This window comes from Salmo salar, chromosome ssa15, assembly GCF_905237065.1.
Source record: "Salmo salar chromosome ssa15, Ssal_v3.1, whole genome shotgun sequence".
In the NCBI taxonomy this organism is placed as follows: Eukaryota; Metazoa; Chordata; class Actinopteri; order Salmoniformes; family Salmonidae; genus Salmo; species Salmo salar.
In genome coordinates, this window is record NC_059456.1 from 2,438,365 (window position 1) to 2,461,894 (window position 23,530).

The following is a 23,530-nucleotide window of genomic DNA, read 5'->3' on the forward strand; positions in this document are numbered from 1 at the left end:
TGTCACACTCTACACAAATAAACCCTCACTCTGTCACACTCTACACAAATAGACCCTTACTCTGTCACACTCTACACAGGTAAATAGACCCTCACTCTGTCACACTCTACACAAATAAACCCTCACTCTGCCACACTCTACACAAATAGACCCTCACTCTGTCACACTCTACACAAATAGACCCTCACCCTGCCACACTCTACACAAATAGACCCTCACTCTGTCACACTCTACACAAATAGACACTCACCCTGCCACACTCTACACAAATAGACCCTCACTCTATCACACTCTACACAAATAGACCCTCACCCTGCCACACTCTACACAAATAAACCCTCACTCTGCCACACTCTACACAAATAGACCCTCACTCTGTCACACTCTACACAAATAAACCCTCACTCTGTCACACTCTACACAAATAGACCCTTACTCTGTCACACTCTACACAGGTAAATAGACCCTCACTCTGTCACACTCTACACAGGTAAATAGACCCTCACTCTGCCACACTCTACACAGGTAAATAAACCCTCACTCTGCCACACTCTACACAGGTAAATAAACCCTCACTCTGCCACACTCTACACAAATAAACCCTCACTCTGCCACACTCTACACAAATAAACCCTCACTCTGTCACACTCTACACAAATAGACCCTCACTCTGTCACACTCTACACAAATAAACCCTCACTCTGCCACACTCTACACAAATAAACCCTCACTCTGCCACACTCTACACAAATAAACCCTCACTCTGCCACACTCTACACAAATAGACCCTCACTCTGTCACACTCTACACAGGTAAATAGACCCTCACTCTGTCACACTCTACACAGGTAAATAGACCCTCACTCTGTCACACTCTACACAGGTAAATAGACCCTCACTCTGTCACACTCTACACAGGTAAATAGACCCTCACTCTGCCACACTCTACACAGGTAAATAAACCCTCACTCTGCCACACTCTACACAGGTAAATAAACCCTCACTCTGCCACACTCTACACAGGTAAATAAACCCTCACTCTGCCACACTCTACACAAATAGACCCTCACTCTGTCACACTCTACACAGGTAAATAAACCCTCACTCTGTCACACTCTACACAGGTAAATAAACCCTCACTCTGTCACACTCTACACAGGTAAATACACCAGATGAAACAGATAAAATAACTGGGTAGAGTTTCATGTGTTACAGTTAAAGCTAGCTAGCTAACAATTCCATAGCCACAACAAAGTCATGTGCTGTGGGTGAGAAGCTTGGATCCAGTGCTGCACAACATCAAATCAAATGTATTTATAAAGCCGTTTTACAACAGCAGATGTCACAAAGTTCTATACAGAAACCCAGCCTGAAACCCCAAACAGCAAGCAATACAGATGTAGAAGCACGGTGGCTTGGAAAAACTCCCTAGAAAGGCAGGAACCTAGGAAGAAACCTAGAGAGGAAACAACAGGTCTGGGACAGGTAGCACGTCCGGTGAACTGGTCAGGGTTCCATAGCCGCAGGCAGAATAGTTGAAACTGGAGCAGCAGCACGACCAGGTGGACTGGGGACAGCAAGGAGTCATCAGGCCAGGTAGTCCTGAGGCATGGTCCTAGGGCTCAAGTCCTCCGAGAGAGAGAGAGAAAAAGAGAATTAGAGAGAGCATACTTAAATTCACACAGGACACTGGATAAGACAGGAGAAATACTCCAGATAGAACAGACTGACCCTAGCCCCCCGACACAAACTATTGCAGCATAAATACTGGAGGCTGAGACAGGAGGGGTTGGGAGACACTGTGGCTCTGTCCGACGATACCCCCGGACAGGGCCAACCAGGCAGGATATAACCCCACCCACTCTGCCAAAGCACAGCCCCCACACCACTAGAGGGATATCTTCAAAACACCAACTTACCATCGTGACACAAGGCCGAGTATAGCCCACGAAGATCTCCCCTACGGCACGAACCCAAGGGGGGCGCCAACCCGGACAGGAAGATCACGTCAGTGACTCAACCCACTTAAGTGATACACCCCTCCTAGGGACGGCATGGAAGAACACCAGTAAGCCAGTGACCCAGCCCCCGTAATAGGGTTAGAGGCAGAGAACCCCAGTGCAGAGAGTGGAACCGGCCAGGCAGAGACAGCAAGGGCGGTTCGTCGCTCCAGTGCCTTTCTGTTCACCTTCACAGCCCTGGGCCAGACTACACTCAATCATAGGACCTACTGAAGAGATGAGTCTTCAAGAAAGACTTAAAGGTCGAGACCGAGTCTGCGTCTCTCACATGGATAGGCAGACCATTCCATAACCATTCTGGATATCATAAGGTGAATCCACCAATTTGTAAGTCGCTCTGGATAAGAGCGTCTGCTAAATGACTTAAATGTAAATATAAAATAAAAATGGAGCTCTATAGGAAAAAGCCCTGCCTCCAGCTGTTTGCTTACAAATTCTAGGAACAGTTAGGAGGCCTGCGTCTTGTGACCGTAGCGAACGTACGGCGGTATGTACGGCAGGACCAAATTGGAAAGATGGGTAGAAGCAAGCCCATGTAATGCTTTGTAGGTTAGCAGTAAAACCTTAATCATCCCTAGCCTTAACAGGAAGCCAGTGTAGAGAGGCTAGCACTGGAGTAATATGATCACATTTTTGGTTCTAGTCAAGATTCTAGCAGCCGTGTTTAGCACTAACTGAAGTTTATTCAGTGCTTTATCCGGGTAGCCGGAAAGTGGAGCATTGCAGTAGTCTAATCTAGAAGTGACAAAAGCATTGGATTAATATTTCTGCATCATTTTTGGACAGAAAGTTTCTGATTTTTGCAATGTTACGTAGATGGGAAAAAAGCTGTCCTTGAAACAGTCGTGATATGTTCATCAAATAAGAGATATGGGTCTAGAGTAACGCCGAGGTCCTTCACAGTTTTATTTGAGACGACTGTACAACCATCAAGGTTAATTGTCAGATCCAACAGCAGATCTCTTTGTTTCTTGGGACCATGTCCTCTGGGGTATGTTGTCTTGAAACCAGGGGAAACCAGCTGCAGACATTCAGGGACAGGATTTGCTCTTTGGTCTGGGAAATATAATATGATATAATTCATATCATTTGAAATATTCTGTCATGTTGATACTATAAGCTAATGGTTGAACTTTGACCTTGCGCTCATGTCCTCTCCCAGGTGCCCATTGGTCTTTCCAATGTGGGTTTCGTTCCTCTATATGGAGACAACTTGAGACAGAAAGTCCTCGCCCTGTTCTCCCAACAGGACCAGTTTACAGGTGACTGAGTGACTCACACTGTTTTATGGGGAAAGTGTTGCTGGTGTTGACACAAAATGGAGACGGCTCATGGTTAAACTGGGATAGTTTGAAACATGGGTTGTTCAAATCTTCTCTCCTAACAAATAATTGTGTAATGCCCCAATCTATGTTTTGTGTCTTCAGGAACAACATGCATATGCTCAAAAAAATAAAGGGAACACTTAAACAACACATCCTAGATCTGAATGAAAGAAATAATCTTATTAAATACTTTTTTCTTTACATAGTTGAATGTGCTGACAACAAAATCACACAAAAATAATCAATGGAAATCCAATTTATCAACCCATGGAGGTCTGGATTTGGAGTCACACTCAAAATTAAAGTGGAAAACCACACTACAGGCTGATCCAACTTTGATGTAATGTCCTTAAAACAAGTCAAAATGAGGCTCAGTAGTGTGTGTGGCCTCCACGTGCCTGTATGACCTCCCTACAATGCCTGGGCATGCTCCTGATGAGGTGGCGGATGGTCTCCTGAGGGATCTCCTCCCAGACCTGGACTAAAGCATCCGCCAACTCCTGGACAGTCTGTGGTGCAACGTGGCATTGGTAGATGGAGCGAGACATGATGTCCCAGATGTGCTCAATTGGATTCAGGTCTGGGGAACGGGCGGGCCAGTCCATAGCATCAATGCCTTCCTCTTGCAGGAACTGCTGACACACTCCAGCCACATGAGGTCTAGCATTGTCTTGCATTAGGAGGAACCCAGGGCCAACCTCACCAGCATATGGTCTCACAAGGGGTCTGAGGATCTCATCTCGGTACCTAATGGCAGTCAGGCTACCTCTGGCGAGCACATGGAGGGCTGTGCGGCCCCCCAAAGAAATGCCACCCCACACCATGACTGACCCACCGCCAAACCGGTCATGCTGGAGGATGTTACAGGCAGCAGAACGTTCTCCACGGCGTCTCCAGACTCTGTCACGTCTGCCACGTGCTCAGTGTGAACCTGCTTTCATCTGTGAAGAGCACAGGGCGCCAGTGGCGAATTTGCCAATCTTGGTGTTCTCTGGCAAATGCCAAACGTCCTGCACGGTGTTGGGCTGTTAGCACAACCCCACCTGTGGACGTCGGGCCCTCATACCACCCTCATGGAGTCTGTTTCTGACCGTTTGAGCAGACACATGCACATTTGTGGCCTACTGGAGGTCATTTTGCAGGGCTCTGGCAGTGCTTCTTCTGCTCCTCCTTGCACAAAGGCGGAGGTAGCAGTCCTGCTGCTGGGTTGTTGCCCTCTTACAGCCTCCTCCACGTCTCCTGACGTACTGGCCTGTCTCCTGGTAGCGCCTCCATGCTCTGGACACTACGCTGACAGACACAGCAAACCTTCTTGCCACAGCTCGCATTGATGTGCCATCCTGGATGAGCTGCACTACCTGAGCCACTTGTGTGAGTTGTAGACTCTGTCTCATGCTACCACTTGAGTGAAAGCACCGCCAGCATTCAAAAGTGACCAAAACATCAGCCAGGAAGCATAGGAACTGAGAAGTGGTCTGTGGTCCCCACCTGCAGAACCACTCCTTTATTGGGGGTGTCTTGCTAATTGCCTATAATTTACACCTGTTGTCTATTCCATTTGCACAACAGCATGTGAAATGTATTGTCAATCAGTGTTGCTTCCTAAGTGGACAGTTTGATTTCACAGAAGTGTGATTGACTTGGAGTTACATTGTGTTGTTTAAGTGTTCCCTTTATTTTTTTGAGCAGTGTATATATATATACACACACACACACACACACACACACACACACACACACACACACACACACACACACACACACACAGGTCCAAAATTATTGGCACCCTTGATAAATAAGGAGGAGCAAAAATACTGATTAAAATAGCCCCATAACATCAAAGATCCACCACCGTATTTTACAGTAGGTACGGAGACATTTTATGCTTATCACATCCTTCTTTCAACGCCAAACCCACCACTGGTGTGTGTGGCCAAATAGCTTTATTTTCCTATCATCCAGCAAAATGTAAATGCCTTGGGTGTTTGCAAAACGGCAATGGCAATTGGATTGGAACCATCGCTATGGTCAGATGACATGAAAATAGAGCTCTTTGGCAACGCACACCAGTGATGGGTTTTACGTTGATAGAAGGATGCATAGGCAGAAAAGAACCCCATACCTACTGTTTAAAGATCCTTCCCAATGTGTTCTCCAACCTCATAAAACATTTGAAAAAAAGGCTCCTTGCAAGGTGAGGTATTGAAAGGTATTGAAAACAGTGGTGCCAAAACAGTGGTGCCAATGAACTTAAAAAAAGGCTCCTTGCACATCTTTTTCTGAGCAAATCCGTTAGGACAAATAATTAGGATTTTTTTTGCATTTCAATTTTTTGCATACAAAAAAGCTCAGAATTTGTATAATTTATTTTATACAGTCTTTTTTGCACATCTTTATCAAGGGTGCAAGTAATTGTGGGCCTGACTGTATTTACCAAATGTAATAGTTAACAAACTATTTTATTTACAATGACAGCCTAGGAACAGTGGGTTAACAGCCTTGTTCAGGGGCAGAACAACAGATTTTTAGCTTGTCAGCTCAGGGATTTGATCTAGCAACCTTTCGGTTACAGGCCCAACGCTCTAACCACTAGGCTACCTGCCGCCCCAAGTGTTTAAAAGGAGTTTATATATAGTTGATATGTTGTATTTATCTACCATTTTTGTCTGTTTTCTCTTAGCGGTGGGGCTGTACCTGTTGGATCAATGGTGGTCACTGGAGAATATCTTAAAAACAGCAGACTCTGACAAAGATGGAGTTGTGGAGGTATGATTAGTTGTCTCTACTTTGAAAACAAAATGACTGCTGTTTGTTGCAATTAGACCACCGGTAGTAGAGATATTCAAAATAGCACGTGCATCAGTTTTCACTATTGTTGTAAAAGTTATTATACAATTATAACAAAGTTAAATAGTTTGAAAATAAGATGCAACCAGGATAGCTCAAAGATACAATTGTGTGTGTTTATTTGATGATATCTTATTGGAGAATGTGACAGTATGGGTCAGTGAATGAAATGAGACACTTAGTGGTGCTGACATGGTTGTGTGTCATGCTGTGTTTCATGGCTGTGTGTCATGGCTGTGTGTCATGGCTGTGTGTTTGTCTTCAGGTGGAGACCATAGGGGAGCGGATAGTTCTGTACGTTTTGAACCGTGTGGTGTACAGAGCCAAGGAGATTAGTTCAGGCGAACTACCTTTCCTCTGCCATGGAGAGAACCACTACGCCAAGATCCTTTGGAAAGACGGACAGGCTGTCGGCTTCTACTCAGTCAAACCTTCAGGTACGAAACAGCTTTTATTGTTGTGAGTAACTAATCATTATCCACCTCCACTAAGTAGCACCTTTTTGGGTGATGCATGGCAGCCATCTTAGGCTAGAATCCTCATCACATATGAGATATGACGTGGTAGCACTGAGGTTATGTGCTTTAAGTGTTAGTTATGGTGCTGTTAAATAAACTATGGGTGACCGTTAATAATGAATTATTCAGATACTGAAGATCATATGTGTGCATTGTATAACACAGATAATGCTTAATTCACATAGCCAATTTTCACTTCTCATAGATGTTTCTATGTATGTACTGTATGCTGGGATGTAGTGCAATTTGAGAATACATGGAGCTGGTAGAAATATTTCTGGAAAATGTATTCTGATCAATTCTAAATAAATTATATTTCATTACCACTCAAATTCAATCAAAACAATAGAATGACATACTAAATACTGTAAATATCTAGGCTATAGCAGCCTAAAGGTAGGTTTCTGTCTTCAAAATCATTTGTTATGGACTTCACTTGCCCTACTCTCCGAGTGCTTAGCTTACAGAAACGTACCACACTCTATAGCGTATGCAGACAAACTGATTCCCCGCATGAACCTTATCATCACACCCACGAGATCTAGGATCCAAATTCACCGTGTGTCTGCCTTGATGTTCATAAAACTCCATGGACCCCCTCTTGTGCAGTGGAACCCAGAACAATATGTGACCCACACTGCATTCTGGGACAGGACACTTGGTTACGGTGCTGTCCTTTTAACCACCACCATTTAAAGGGCGCTCAAATCGCTTAAAATAACCCTCAACAAGATCTGCTGCCTACATCTAATAGTCCTACTCATCACTTATTATGATTATTATTATTATTACAAATAGACGATTATCACTTCTCACTTCTCCTTTAGTAAAGCTCAAAGCTGAATCAATATCTCGCAAGATCACATAATGATTCATTTCTTTCTGCTAACAGTATTCTTAGCACCAATCAATCTGGTTTTAGATCTAAACACAGTACCACATCGGCCACTATGCTTGTTGTAAATGATATTGCAAATGCCTTAGATGATAGAAAGCACTGTGCTGCGTTGTTTGTAGATTTGTCAAAAGCTTTTGACACTGTAGACCATGCTATCCTTTTGAGTAAGCTGTCATCTATAGGTCTGGGCACTGATGCCTGCCGATGGTTTTATGACTATCTTAAAGATAGAACTCAGGCCGTCATGGTCGACGGGGTCAAGTCTGACCCCCTACAGTTACTTAAAGGGGTCCCTCAGGGTTCAATAATTGGCCCACTATTGTTCTCACTTTATATAAACATCATTGGTGATGATGTCAGATATTGTAAATTCCATTTATATGCAGATGACACAGTGATGTACTCTATTGCTCCAACAGCGGACCAAGCTTTCAGGTAGTTGGAGTCTGATTTTAGGATACTACAGGGGTCTCTTTTACAGCTTAAACCTGTTTTAAACGCTAAGAAAACAAATGTCATGTTTTTTTCTAGGTCTAAACTCTCAGTTAGAAACACTTTTGTAATCACTAGCTTGGATGGTACTCAAATCAAACAGATCTCTGCATATAAATACTTAGGTGTATGGTTAGATGATAGGCTTTCTTTTAAAAAACATGTTACTGAATTGGGAAAAAAGCTCAAATTCAAGATAGGGTTCCTTTACAGAAACATGGCTTGTCTGTCCTCTGCAAATAGAAAACAAATTGTGCAGGCTACTTTTATGTCCGTTTTAGATTATGGTGATATTATCTATATGCATGCATCGGCAAACACATTAAAACCACTGGATGCTATTTACCATTGTGCACTCAGGTTTATCACGGGTGATAGTTACAAAACTATTCACTGTATCCTATATCAACATGTGGGTTGGGCTTCTCTATCTGTGAGGCGAGAGCAACATGCTCTCTTGTTTATTTATAAAGCACTTCTTTTAAAACTACCTCCATATATATCATCATTCATTTCCAATAGATATATTAATTTTAAAACCAGATCACAGATGTGGATTACATTAGAGACTCCTGCGGTCTCCACAGAGTTGGGTAGGACTGCCTTCAGTTCCTTTGCACCTTATTTATAGAACAAACTGCAGATCCAACTTCAGTTAGACACTCTGGTGTCCCTTGCCCATTTCAAAAATGTTATGGAGGATCAATATGATGTTGTCTGTGATTGTTTCTGTTGAATTGTGTCTTTGTTTTGTATGTTTGAAATGTTCTTGTCTGTATGCCTAAAACTGTACATGTCAACATGTTACACAGGGCACAGCCGTAAAAGAGATCCAGGTCTCAGTCTGTTTTCCCTGTTAAAATAAAGATATATATATATTTTTTTAATTGTTGGCCTATTTTCCACAACAGAACCACATATAATAATAGTAGGCTATAACATGTTACACCAAAAACATTTATTATCTGAAGCTGAATAGTATATAAAAAATAAAAAATCTCGTGGCCAAAACTCAATAGCGTTCAACACTAAGCAGGCCTATGTTTTGATTGAAACTAAATAGACCTACAAGAAAGGTGAATAGTTTGTTAACACCATCAGCTCTAATTCGCTCACAAAACAGTCATTCAAGAAGATCTAAATGCATATTACCATGAAACTGATTGAAATCAAATGATTGACAAGCAGTTAGGACTTTTCACCGGTGAAACGTGAAGAATTATCATTCACGATTGACAGTGATGACGGTTTATTTTGAAATGAGGTATGCCTAGCTTGGTGTTTGAGGGTATTAAAAATATAACATTTTGTTCTGACAATCGGTGTGGGAATAGAAAGAGGTTGCAATTGGAGGATGCATTTTATGCATAGACCTATTCTATAATGATACTCAATAGGTTACATGTGTCGGTACAAGCTTTGATTGAGAAATGACAAAAAAAAAAAAATTAAAGGCCCCCTCACCTAAAAAAAGAACACTATACCACTGACTGTATGTATGCTGTCTGTACTTTTATACATATTGTATGTCTGGCTATCTTGACATCTCTTCTCCATTTGTTTTCCCTATAGGCAGCTTGTGCAGTTCCTTCTTAACCCAATGCTATCACATTCCTGTCATGGATTCCATATTCGTCAGGAAGTGTCACCGTGGCAACGGTCTGGGTCTTCAGATGCTGGAGAACTTTGTTGACAGTTTCAAAGAGGAATGCCTTGGGTTGAGATACCCCCTTTCAAAAGCTATGTACAAAGGTAATAATCAACCTTTTTTACTAGTTGTTCACACAGAGAAATACAAGGGTGGTTGAAAGATCTCAAAACTTCCCAGACTTCCCTAACTTGCAGCCATCAGCCTACAGTACAAGTCCACTTTCCTAACAACTGCTCTGTTTTGTTCTCCAGTGTGTGGGAAGTATCTGAGCCTGTACCCAGCCCACAGAGACCTACTGTGGGAAGTGGAGAGTGTTGGAGGACCCAGCCAGAGGACTAACATAGCCAACAAGATCCAGGCCATGGCCATGAGCAGTATGTTTATCACAGATTTAAAATGGAAGATGTGCTCGTCCCCTAAGTGTCTTGATTTCTGTATTCAGGTGGCTAGATTGACTCCTCATTATATGCCTTAAACATAGACAATTCTCAATAAAACAATGGAATTTTTTCCCTCAGCCTTATCCAAGAACCTGTCTTTTACGGAGCACTCTGTAGTGAACCGTGACGTGGCTGAAAACGAGGTGGTTATGGAGGAAGTGACTTCACACTTACAGGAACAGGAAGCCATGGAGTACACCGTTGAAATTGTGGTATGTTTTATAAATCTATCAATATATTTAATGTAAATAAATAGGGCGGGGCGGTATACCGTTTTACTTTATATCGGTATTGATGCACGGACCGGTTTGGGTTTTCACTTTAACCTCTATAATAGTATTTCAATGTTTGGTTTGTTAAATGTGTTATGTAACTCCAGCGTGTGTAATATCAGTTTTTATAGTTTACTCCGTTTGCTACTTCAGTCGTCTTTCTCCCTCTTCTCCTGCTGCATGCCACTTCCCACACCAAGCCCTGCCCCCTGTCCTGCACCCTGTCACTCAAGGAAAGAACAGTTGCTCAACCATGGAGTTACAAGCACCTCCTTTCAGTTCGCTCTGCAGTGCAGTCAGTCTGCATAGTCAGATTGATGCAACAAGATGTTGGTGACGTGTTCTATAATTACACTATTATTTTGTGTTTTTTTACTGCTAGTTTGTCTTTTATTAGCAAGTTGTGGCTAAAATAAATATTGTTAGCCTCTAATGCTAACTTCTAATTAGCTGGCTAGCTAGCTTGCTAAATGTACTTAGAGTCAGAGCAAACACAGCTATCTAATACAGCCTTGTACCAGTGCTGGTGTAGGCATAGATAAGCATTTTGTTTATACAACAGTGTCTTCTAAATCAAAGAGGAAACCAAAGAGGAATAGGAAAAGCATGAAAATGTTAGCTAGCTACATGAGGTAAGAAAACATGTAATGCAACATCTAATTAGGGTCATGTGGAAACACAGACCAACAATTTGGTTTCTACCATGTCAATAATTCCTCCCTGGCTTATTCATTCGTTGTCATGTCAAACAACAATGTATTCAAGGTGCTGCCCACTATATTCAAACTCTAGTATTAGAATAATCACTCCATTTCCATGAGTCCAACAGTTCACAATTACCTAGGCCTATATTTGTTTGCCCATATCATGCAGTGCTGTGTGGCACAGTGTGGAAATGATAACAAAAGTGCATGAAATGCAGAAATTCATGAAAATGCTTCTTGTTTGAAGTTGGATTGAGCAGTATAAAACAAAACAGAAAGAAGAAAGCCAGATTGAAATCACATAATGTATCTGTTGCCACCCTAGGATCATGAACTGCTCACTACAGACCGGGATCAAACCCTGGTCTATAGTGACGCCTCAAGCACTGCAATGCAGTGCCTTAGACCGCTGCGCCACTCGGGAGGCCTAAATGAATGCATTTCTAAATGAATTTTGTAACTTTTCCCCAGAAGCATTTAACTGCAGGGTACTATCTCATCATATGAAGGAATGTGCCTACCTGATTTAGGGTACACAGTGAACAGTGGGAGTTGGGGCCAATTTCATCATAAAACGTTTCCTTGGTGTTAAATACAGCCTGTGAGCAAATTTAAAATGTATATGTTAATGGTTTGGATTACGGGATGCCAAGGTCATGTTTTTCCAGATTCTGTTCCAGTTGAAGGGTTATTCAGATTCAATTAGATATGTGGACCATATTGTTTTAATGGCTAGCTCAGAATATGAGCAAATACAAAAGTTGTTTATATATTATAGTGATCAGTCCTTTCGGGAGCCAGATAGTTTATTTATAAATCCCATCTTTGGATGGTTTGGTAGTTGGGTTTCCAAAGAGACAGCATAGCTGACCTAAGTTGTAAATATAGAAAAAATAAGTTGCCTAGTAATGTGTATGTATCTTTCAAATCTTGGAATGTTCTCAAATAGTTATTGTTCATGATATTGGTAAAGGACCATTGGGGGGATCCAAAAGTGTGACTGGAAATGTAATTAAAAGTTTGGTGGACGATAGTCCTCCTACTGTACATCTTTCCCTCTTTGTAAATGTGTTCATTTTATCCAAGATCGTTTACCTTGTCATATACATTTTTAAACCGCACTAGGAATTTTATCCTAATAGCCAGAAGGGGGAGCAATGGGAAGCATTGAACTACAGAAATTCAGTTGTGGCAATATATTAATTTTGACAATAGATATTCTGCCGGTTAAAGCAACTGGGATATTATTCCATCTACTGAGGTCGGATTCAATTGATTTGAAGAAAGAGATTAGGGCTGGGCGATATGGACATATCATATATCACAATATTTTTGACAGTATGATGGTATTTTACAGTATTTTACTGCTGGAATCATGAAAATAGAATGATTGTTCTAATTCTATAGAAGCACATAGAATACATTGTTGTTTGACATGACAACGAAAAGACAAACTAGCATCTGTAAGGAATGACGCTGGAGAAGAGAAGCAGGAAAAAGGGAGTCAACATTTAATCGGAACAGACATGAAAACAGGACAGGAACACCGTCAGAACCGGTTAAAACACAGACGTAAGACAATTAATGCAGCAGCGGGGAACTGAGCTGGGGAAGTGACAAATATAGGGGAGGTAATAAACAGGTAATTAAGTCCAGGGGAGTCCAATATCGCTGATGTGCGTGACGAGGGAAGGCAGGTGTGCGTAATGATGGTGGCAGGAGTGCGTAATGCAGGGCAGCCTGGTGCCCTCGAGCGCCAGGGGGGAAGAGCGGGAGCAAGCGTGACAGCATCGTTGCATCCATCTGACCATGCAGAGTGAACGGCAAGAAGGTACTCGTGACTCCGTGGTCGAACAACATCTCTCCCCTTGAGTGACAGAGGCAGGGCTTGGTGTGGTTTGTAGTGGCATGCAGCAGCAAGAGGCAGAGAGATGACTCAAGTAGCAAATGGTGTAAAGTATAAAAACTGACATTATACGCGCCATAGTTGTGTATCACATTTAACAAACCAAACATTAAAATACCGTTATAGAAGGTAAAGTAAAAACAACAGTTCCGTACCTCAACACTGGCATATAGTCAAATACGGTATAGCACCCTGCGCCAGTAGAGATATAGTAAAATATTGTCTGCGTATAATGAGATGAAGTGATCTGTACATTGGTGTTATTTCCTTTGATTGAGGAATTGCCTGGGCCAGGGGATAATAAGAATAGCAAAGGGGAAATTGGATCGCCTTTCTGCTGCTTCTAGTGATTCTGAACGGAGCAGAGCAGATATTGCTTGTTATAACCATGGCTGAGGGATTGGCATATAGTATTTGAATCATACTAATGAAATTGGAACCAATATTCATATGTTCCAAGACAGACAAGAAAATAGACTAGAATAGACAATCAAAAGCACTGAGAGATAATACAGCTGTTGTTTCTGATGAAGCATCTAAGATATGTAATGGCAACAGAGGTTATCCAAGGATAAACGCTTTTTAAAAACCCGCTTGGGTCTGTGCGGACCAATTTTTGGTAATTAAGTCTCGAGATGGGATGACAACATTTAAAAAAACAGTTTAATATCAGTGTTTATCAAAGATAGGGCGATAGTGAGCAAACTGGGTGGCATCCTTACCTTTATTTAATTATTGTGATATATTTTGTATTTTGTTCAGTATGAATTTTTGTATTGTATTATTTACTTATGTACAATCAATTAGTGTAGTGGAGGGTAAACACATGGTAAACTCCTTTTTTTACAAGACAGTTTACCTTTTGGGGCAAAATGGATTGAAAGTTATAGGGAGCAAACATTTTCTACTGCGACCGGCGATCTGAGTTAACCCACATATTTTTTTTGTACCACTACATCAATGTGTACAATGGAATTATGTTTTTCGTTCATAAAATGATACCTTATTCACTCTTAATACATGGTCTACAATCACATTTCTCTGTTCATAGGAGGAAGTTACACTGGTCAGGGTGACAAAAGGCAAGTATTGGTTGATTCATTTACTGGATAACATACAAAATCTAACAATAGGCTTTTCTCTTCCTAATGCCAATTGTGGTGAATGTTTTCAGAGAATGAAGAAATGCCGGTTACATCCAGAGGAAGGAGCAGCGGCCTCAAACGCAAGAAGATCTTAGAGGAAAGCAAATCAGAGAAAGTCCTCAGGTAGCAGAGAATGTGAATATTGCTTTGTTTCAAATGTTCATGGAATACAGTAAAACACATGAACAGTTAAATAGATATCGCCTAAATGAAGGTAATTCACTTTGGCATGTCTGTGTTGTTTAGGATTGAGGACATTGAAGCAGAGGTGGAGACTCCCAAAGAGAAGCCAGTGGCAGAGCATCAGCAAGAGAATAAAGACGAAGTTGCTGCTGTTGCTGAATCCGACAAAGAGGAGTTGGCTGAGGTACAAATACGATTCATACGATTCCTAAACAATTCATCTTTGTTTTTCAAGTGTCCAGGAGTAAGGATTCTTAAGTGACACACTCTCTTTTCATTTTGTTTTTGACAGGATGTCATTAACACAGCCACGGGGGACACAGCAGTAGAGCCTGAGCTTGGAGAGGAGATTGGAGAGACTGTTACAACCCGGACACTTCAGATTCAGAAAGCCACTGTGTTGCTGGTGGACCTGAAAGAAACCTTGCAACCACAAGTGGAGGTAGAAAATGTGGCCTCAGAGGTGGAGGAGATGAAGGAGGCTCCAAAGGAGGTGGCAGAAACCGATGAAGAAACAGCCGAAGAACCCTCTAAGGAGGAAAACAAAAGAAGAGGGAGACCAAGATCCACTCGTCTCACAAAACCTTTTGAGGCTGAGGAGGAGACAGTGAAAGAAGAGCAACCAGCAGTTGAGAAACCTGCTGAGGTAAAGGAGAAGATCTCACCACCTGAAAAGGAAGTGGTAGTTCCAGAGGTAGAAACAAGAGTCCTGAAGAGAGGAAGAAAAAGTGTACCAGCTACCCAGACTCCAATTCGCAAGTCCACAAGAAGAGTCAAACAACCTGTGGAAGAGGAGGAAGAGGTGGTTGAGGAAGAAGTAGAGGCAGCTGTAGTGGAAGCCAAAGTTCTGAGGAGAGGAAGGAGATCTGCCCCTCCTCCTGCCCCTGCCACCCCTAGACGCAAATCCACTCCAACTGTTGTTGAAGAGGCAGGAAAAACAGATGAAACGACAGAGGAGGAAGTAGACGACAAAGTCCAGGAAAAAGCTGTTGAGGAAGAGAAGGCTACAACAACAACAAGCCAAGAGGAAGTGGAAGCAGAAAGCTTTGAGGAGGTTGTGGAAGTTCTTCCAGTTGTGGAAACTAGAGCTAAGAGGAGCAGGACAAAAACAGTCACACCCAAACGAAAGTCCTTACGAAGCAAGTCCTTTGTGGATTATAAGGAACAGGATGCAGAGAAGGAGGAAACAGGAAATGAATCCACAGTGGAAGAAGGGGAGGATAATGTGGTGGCAGAAGAGGCGAGCGTAGTAGAGGAGGAAGAAAAAGAGGAAGGGTTCCCGGTGGCTGAGGTTGCTGTTGTTGAGGAGACAGAGAAGCAGCCTGAGGAACACAAATCAGAGAAAGTCATCAGGTAACAGAGAATGGGAATATTGATTTGTTTCAAGTGTTTATGGAATACAGTAAAACATATGATAAGTTAAATGCAGTGGTTTCAGAAAGTATTCATACCTGCTGACTTGTTCCACATGTTCTTGTGTTACAGCCTGGATACAAAATTGATTAAATATATTTTTCTTCTTACCCATCTACACATAATACCCCATAATGACAAAGTGAATACATGTTTTTAGACATTTTAGCACATTTATTGAAAATGAAATACAGAAATATCTAATTTATATAAGTACACTGCTCAAAAAAATAAAGGGAACACTTAAACAACACAATGTAACTCCAAGTCAATCACACTTCTGTGAAATCAAACTGTCTACTTAGGAAGCAACACTGATTGACAATACATTTCACATGCTGTTGTGCAAATGGAATAGACAACAGGTGGAAATTATAGGCAATTAGCAAGACACCCCCAATAAAGGAGTGGTTCTGCAGGTGGGGACCACAGACCACTTCTCAGTTCCTATGCTTCCTGGCTGATGTTTTGGTCACTTTTGAATGCTGGCGGTGCTTACACTCTAGTGGTAGCATGAGACAGAGTCTACAACCCACACAAGTGGCTCAGGTAGTGCAGCTCATCCAGGATGGCACATCAATGTGAGCTGTGGCAAGAAGGTTTGCTGTGTCTGTCAGCGTAGTGTCCAGAGCATGGAGGTGGTACCAGGAGACAGGCCAGTACATCAGGAGACGTGGAGGAGGCCGTAGGAGGGCAACAACCTAGCAGCAGGACCGCTACCTCCGCCTTTGTGCAAGGAGGAGCAGGAGAAGCACTGCCAGAGCCCTGCAAAATGACCTCCAGCAGGCCACAAATGTGCATGTGTCTGCTCAAACGGTCAGACACAGACTCCATGAGGGTGGTATGAGGGCCCGACGTCCACAGGTGGGGGTTGTGCTTACAGCCCAACACCGTGCAGGACGTTTGGCATTTGCCAGAGAACACCAAGATTGGCAAATTCGCTACTGGCGCCCTGTGCTCTTCACAGATGAAAGCAGGTTCACACTGAGCACGTGACAGACGTGACAGAGTCTGGAGACGCTGTGGAGAACGTTCTGCTGCCTGCAACATCCTCCAGCATGACCGGTTTGGCGGTGGGTCAGTCATGGTGTGGGGTGGCATTTCTTTGGGGGGCCGCACATCCCTCCATGTGCTCGCCAGAGGTAGCCTGACTGCCATTAGGTACCGAGATGAGATCCTCAGACCCCTTGTGAGACCATATGCTGTTGCGGTTGGCCCTGGGTTCCTCCTAATGTAAGACAATGCTAGACCTCATGTGGCTGGAGTGTGTCAGCAGTTCCTGCAAGAGGAAGGCATTGATGCTATGGACTGGCCCGCCCGTTCCCCAGACCTGAATCCAATTGAGCACATCTGGGACATCATGTCTCGCTCCATCCACCAACGCCACATTGCACCACAGACTGTCCAGGAGTTGGTGGATGCTTTAGTCCAGGTCTGGGAGGAGATCCCTCAGGAGACCATCCGCCACCTCATCAGGAGCATGCCCAGGTGTTGTAGGGAGGTCATACAGGCATGTGGAGGCCACACACACTACTGAGCCTCATTTTGACTTGTTTTAAGGACATTACATCAAAGTTGGATCAGCCTGTAGTGTGGTTTTCCACTTTAATTTTGAGTGTGACTCCAAATCCAGACCTCCATGGGTTGATAAATTGGATTTCCATTGATTATTTTTGTGTGATTTTGTTGTCAGCACATTCAACTATGTAAAGAAAAAAGTATTTAATAAGATTATTTCTTTCATTCAGATCTAGGATGTGTTGTTTAAGTGTTCCCTTTATTTTTTTGAGCAGTATATTTACACCCCTGAGTCAATACATGTTGGAATCACCTTTGGCAGTGATTACAGCTGTGAGTCTTTTTCTGGGTAAGTCTCTGAGAGCTTTGCACACCTGGATATACAATATTTGCACATTGTGCCTTTACAAATTCTTCAAGCTCTGTCACATTAGTTATTGATCATTGCTAGACAACCATTTTCAATTCTTGCCATATATTTTCAAGCAGATTTAAGTCAAAACTGTAACTCGGCCACTCAAGAACATACACTTTTTTTTCTTAGTAAGCAACTCCATTGTAGATTTGGCCTTGTGGTTTAGGTTATTGTCCTGCTGAAAGGTGAATTAATCTCCCAGTATCTGGTGGAAAGTAGACTAAACCGGGTTTTCCTCTAGGATTTTGCCTGTGCTTAGCCCCATTCAGTTTTTTTTATCCTGAAAAACTCCCCAGTTCTTAACAATTATAACCATACCCATAACATGATTCAGCCACCACTATGCTTGAAAATATGGAGAGTGGTAGTAATATGTTGTATTTGATTTGCCCCAAACATAACACTTTGTGTTGAGGACAAAAGGTGAATTGCTTTGCCACATTCTTTTAAGTATTACTTTAGTGCCTTGTTGCAAACAGAATATTTTTTATTCCGTACCTGCCTTCTTCTTTTCACTCTGTCAGTATCAGGAATCAAGGTAAGACCCAGATGCAGACTGTGTTGAAGTAACAATGTTTATTACAGCAACAGGGGCAAAGGAACAGTACGGCAGGCAGGCTCAGGGTCAGATCAGGCAGCGGTCGGTAATCCAGAGGTGGGGCAAAGGTACAGGACGGCAGGCATGCTCAGGGTCAGGGCAGGCAATGGTCAAAAACCAGGAGGACGAGATAAGAGACTGGAGAAAGGCAAGAGCTGACACAAAAACGCTGGTTGGGTTGACAAACAAGACGAACTGGCAACAGACAAACAGAGAACACAGGTATGAATACACATGGGATAATGGGGAAGATGGGCGACACCTGGAGGGAGGTGGAGACAATCACAAAGACAGGTGAAACAGATCAGGGTGTGACAGTCAGTTAGGTTAGTGTTACCACATTTAAATTGAGTCTAACACATCAAAATGTTGGAAAAGTCAAGGGGTGTGAATACTTTCTGAAGGTACTGTAACTATTGCCTAAACTAAGGTTTTTCACTTTGGCATATCTGTATGGTTTAGGATTGAGGATATTGAAACAGAGGTGGAGACTCCCAAAGAGAAGCCAGTGGCAGAGCATCAGCAAGAGAATAAAGAAGTTGTTGCTGTTGCTGAATCTGACAAAAAGGAGTTAGCTGAGGTACAAATATGATTCATACGATTCGGAAACAAGTGTCCAGGGTTAAGGAGTCTTAAGTGACACACTATCTTTTCTTTTTTCAATAACTGACAGGATGTTGTTCACACAGCCACAGAGGACACAGCAGTAGAGCCTGAGCTTAGAGAGGAGATCGGAGAGACTGTTACAACACAGACACTCAAGCTTCAGAAGGCCATTGTGGTACTAGTGGACCTGAAGAAAACCTTGCAACCACAAGTGGAGGTAGAAAATGTGGGATCAGAGGTGGAAGAAGAGGCTCCAAAGGAGGTGTCAGGAACCGATGAAGACGAAAAAGAAAAAGCCAAAGAACCCTCTAAGGAGGAAAAGAAAAGAAGAGGACGACCAAGATCCACCCATCTCAGAACACCTGTTGAGGCTGAGGAGGAGACAGTGAAAGAGGAGCAGCCAGCAGTTGAGAAACCTGCTGAGGGAAAGGAGAAGATCTCACCACCTGAAGAGGAAGATGCAGGTCCAGTGGTAGAAACAAGAGTCCTGAGGAGAGGAAGAAAAAGTGTTCCAGCTACCCCGACTCCAAAACGCAAGTATACAAGAAGAGGCAAACAGTATGAGGAGGAAGAGCCTGCTGTGGAAGAAAAAGCTCCAGTGGTAGAAACAAGAGTCCTCAGGAGAGGAAGAAAAAGTGTTCCAGCTACACTGACTCCGACACGGAAGTCCACCCAAAGAGGCAAACAACCCAAAGAAGAGGAGGGGGAGGAAGAGCCAGCTGAGGAAGAAGAAGATGCACCGGTAGCGGAAACCATAGTTCTGAAGAGAGATGGAGGCAGATTTTCTGCTCTTGCTCCTGCAAATCCCAGACAGAAATCCACACAAGCCTGCAAAGAACCTGAGGAAGAGGAGGAGAAGGAAGGGGAGTTGCCTAAACCTGTTAAGGAAGCTTTGGAAGAAAAGGTAGAGAACGAGAAAGAAGTGGATGAAGCAGCAGCTGCAACATTGGAGAGTGTGGGGGAAGAAAAGGGGGCAGAGGAAACAAGAACTGAGGAAGACGAAAAGGTGGAGGAAGAGAAGGAAGCGGAAACTGAAGCTGCAGCTGAAACTGTACCAGTGGAAGAGGAGAAAAAAACTGTGGCCTCAGATATCGAGGTGGAGGCTCCAAACAAGGTGTCAGGAACCGATGAAGACGAAGAAGAGAACAAAGAAGAAACAGCCAAAGAACCCTCTAAGGAGGAAAAGAAAAGAAGAGGACGACCAAGATCCACTCATCTCAGAACACCTGTTGAGGCTGAGGAGGAGACAGTGAAAGAGGAGCAGCCAGCAGTTGAGAAACCTGCTGAGGGAAAGGAGAAGATCTCACCACCTGAAGAGGAAGATGCAGGTGGGGAAGAAGAAGAACTGGCACCAGTAGTGGAAGCCAAAGTTCTGAGGAGAGAAAGGACATCTGCCTCTCCTCCTGCCCCTGCCACACTTAGACGCAAATCCACACCAACTGTTGTTGAAGCGGAAGAGGCAGACAAACCAGATGAAACAACAGAGGAGGAAGTAGATGACAAAGCCCAGGAAAAATCTGTTGAGGAAGAGAAAGCCACAACAACAACCCAAGAGGAAGAGGCAGTTGAAGTAGAAAGCTTTGAGAAGGTTGTGAAAGTTCCTCCAGTTGTGGAAACTAGAGCTAAGAGGAGCAGGACAAAAACAGTCGCAGCAGCCACACCCAAACAAAAGTCCTTACGAAGCAAGTCCTCTGTGGATTATAAGGAACAAGATGCAGAGGAGGAGGAAACAGGAAATGAACCCACAGTGGAAGAAGGGGAGGATAATGTAGAGGCAGAAGAGGAGAGTGTAGTAGAGGAGGAGGAAAAAGAAAAAGAGGAAGGGTTCCCGGTGGCTGAGGTTGCTTTTGTCGAGGAGTCAGAGAAGCAGCCTGAGGAACACAAATCAGAGAAAGTCATCAGGTAACAGAGAATGGGAATATAGCTTTTTTGTGTTCATAGGTATTTCAGTGAAATAGCTATTGTCTAATTTAAGGTAATTCACTTTGGCATGTCTGTGTGGTTTAGGATTGAGGATATATTTCTTTGTGGTATAGGATCGAGGTGGAGACTCCCAAAGAGAAGCCAGTGGCAAAGCATCAGCAAGAGAATAAAGAAGGAGATGCTGCTGTTGCTGAATCCGACAAAGAGGAGTTAGCTGAGGTATGTATACTATGGGTGTGAACGTTTAAACGTTCAAACGAAATTGGTATCCTTAATGTTAAGACAAAATCCCTAACCGATAAACAATATATTTTTCCTCACAATATTAGAATCACAGTGCAGTTATCACAAAACAACTAACTTGTCCCGATCATCATCATCATGAAGTGAAAATGTCAATTCAAACAAATACATAACGCAACAATATGGTAACGTTAGTAGGAGGAGAAAAACGGCTTGTTATTTTTAGCTACTTTATTAACCAGAGCTGTAATGCACCAGGGAGTGCGAGCAGAGCATTAGCTCAAAATTGAAGAGGGGAGCAGGGAGGTGGAGAGAGATAGAAACCAAGTCGACTCGCGCTGGTGGACTCACTTATTGTTAGTTATTTATCATATCATTTATTTACATAGTACCTGTCTTGACTGCATCAAACCGAAAGAAGCTAGTTAAGATAGCTATCCAGCTAGCTGGCGTTAAGCAAGCCAGACGGCGCCATTTTCTTGTTATATTAATTTACAGATAGCCATGGGCTATCTCCAACACTCACACATCATTTACAAATTAAGCATTTGTGCTTAGTGAGTCTGCCAGATCAGAGGCAGTAGGGATGACCAGGGATGTTCTGTTGATATATGTGTGAATTGGACCATTTTCCAGTCCTGCTAAGCATTCAAAGTGTAACAAGTACTTTTGGGTGTCAGGGAAAATGTACAGTGGTTCTTCTTTTAAAAGTTCCGAGTTTATGCTGCGACTGTTTGTGGTAGATGGTGGCATTCTGTCATTGCACCACACTATCACAAGGGGGAGTTAGAACGCAGATCTATCGGTAGTCTAAACTGTGGCAATTAATGGATGCGTTTTTAGTCTGAGAGTCTTTCCTCTGGCACTAGAGTCCTGCATCAGGCAAGAACAACAAAAACTGTCGGTGGTCCTGGAGTTAAGCGAGAACTTGGGTAATACAATGGGGGAATATCACTTGACATGTGGATTGACAATTTTACAAAAAATAGGCACGGTGGGCTTTTGGTTTCTCTCCCTTTTAAAAACAGAAATAAATAATTCTAAATAACAAACTGGCTTTATTTACAAATGAGTAAGAATGACTCAACACATGTTCAAAAATGGCCTTTTTCCCCTTTATTCAGATTGCAATCGCTCACCTTCGGTTATTTGAAATGGAATCATCTCCAATATCATTATTTTTTAAACAAAGTGATTATTATTATTATTATTATTAACCCTGCATTATAATTATATAAAAGCCCCTTAGATATTCTCAGAGATCAGATTTGCCCTAATGAAAAATGCCCCTTAGATATTAATTTAGAATCCTCCAATCCTCTAAATGTAATTATTGGCGGAGAGCCACTTCATTGGAAAGTCAGGCGGCATTGGCGGAGTTGAAGAGGGTGAGGAACGAAATGGAGTCCCAAGCCATGCAAACATGCAGATGATTATTTCAACTACATTTTAGTTGCAACAAGTTCGATCAGGTTTAAATCAGGAGACCTACATGCAGAGATGAGACAATTTTTTTTTTTAGATATACTGTAGGCCAACCGTAGGCGATATGAGTCTCACTAGTGTTGTATAATGTGCAGTTAAAAGTGTTGTAGGTCTTATTTATTTATTTGTATTTAACCTTTTTTACTACATAAAGGTCTACTTAATGTGCTGGCGTCTTGACCCAGTTTATGCCCTCATTTGCAATGCAAACCATAATAAATTACTATGGGAATGAATGGAAAAGGCATGTGGAAGGGCGGGAAAGTAAGGAACTTCTCTGTCGGCCCTGGAGGCCTATGGAAAACATGTTTTCACAAGGGCTATTAGCAGGACAATAGACATGATGTGGTTCCAAGAACACCTCTCTGACATAGGGTGCAGCATGTCTCTTGATGATGATTGGGCTCGGGCAGATTCCGCTGTTATCTGGCACAAATGTATCACTTGGGGCTCGGGCCGATTGTGGCTACTCTCTGGCAGATGATTTCACAGGCTGCTTTATATAATTAACGTTTCATTATTTATTTCATTATTTTTCCATATTTTCTCATTATTTCTGTGATCAAAAAATCAAATTAACATTTAAATTAAATTCTTTAAGAGTCCTGTTTAAGTAGTATTTTAGCATTTTGATACTTTGTGCAAGGTTTGGTCGGCCAGCTAACGTTTGGTCGGCCAGCTAACGGTAGCTAGCTAGCTAACAGTACATTGTTAACTTGAAATGAAAATACTTTGTCAAAATTAGAGTGGAGTCTTTTGTTAAGACATGTAGCTAGCTAGCTAGTTAAACAATGGACCACAATCACAACTCGTGACGTTACTACCCTGCATGAATCTGCAGATAGCTAACCAAGCAGGTTCTATGGCTATAACTAGTCAAGCAAATGTGTCTGAGATACGAAGAATAAGATCATACACATAACGTTAG

General features: G+C 42.6%; 1 protein-coding gene across 1 annotated transcript in view; it reads left to right on the forward strand.

Annotated features, from left to right (window-relative positions):
- The window catches only part of LOC106570833 (titin), a 57,309-nt gene that overhangs the window by 22,455 nt on the left and 11,324 nt on the right, over window positions 1-23,530 (forward strand). The window contains exons 3-15 of the mRNA XM_045695347.1: window positions 3,183-3,282; window positions 6,026-6,111; window positions 6,458-6,629; window positions 9,673-9,852; window positions 10,003-10,125; window positions 10,270-10,403; window positions 14,125-14,155; window positions 14,248-14,341; window positions 14,465-14,585; window positions 14,694-15,754; window positions 18,808-18,925; window positions 19,019-20,853; window positions 20,988-21,093. Coding sequence (XP_045551303.1) covers window positions 3,183-3,282; window positions 6,026-6,111; window positions 6,458-6,629; window positions 9,673-9,852; window positions 10,003-10,125; window positions 10,270-10,403; window positions 14,125-14,155; window positions 14,248-14,341; window positions 14,465-14,585; window positions 14,694-15,754; window positions 18,808-18,925; window positions 19,019-20,853; window positions 20,988-21,093 — 4,161 coding nt within the window. The remainder of the gene's footprint in view (window positions 1-3,182; window positions 3,283-6,025; window positions 6,112-6,457; window positions 6,630-9,672; window positions 9,853-10,002; window positions 10,126-10,269; window positions 10,404-14,124; window positions 14,156-14,247; window positions 14,342-14,464; window positions 14,586-14,693; window positions 15,755-18,807; window positions 18,926-19,018; window positions 20,854-20,987; window positions 21,094-23,530) is intronic.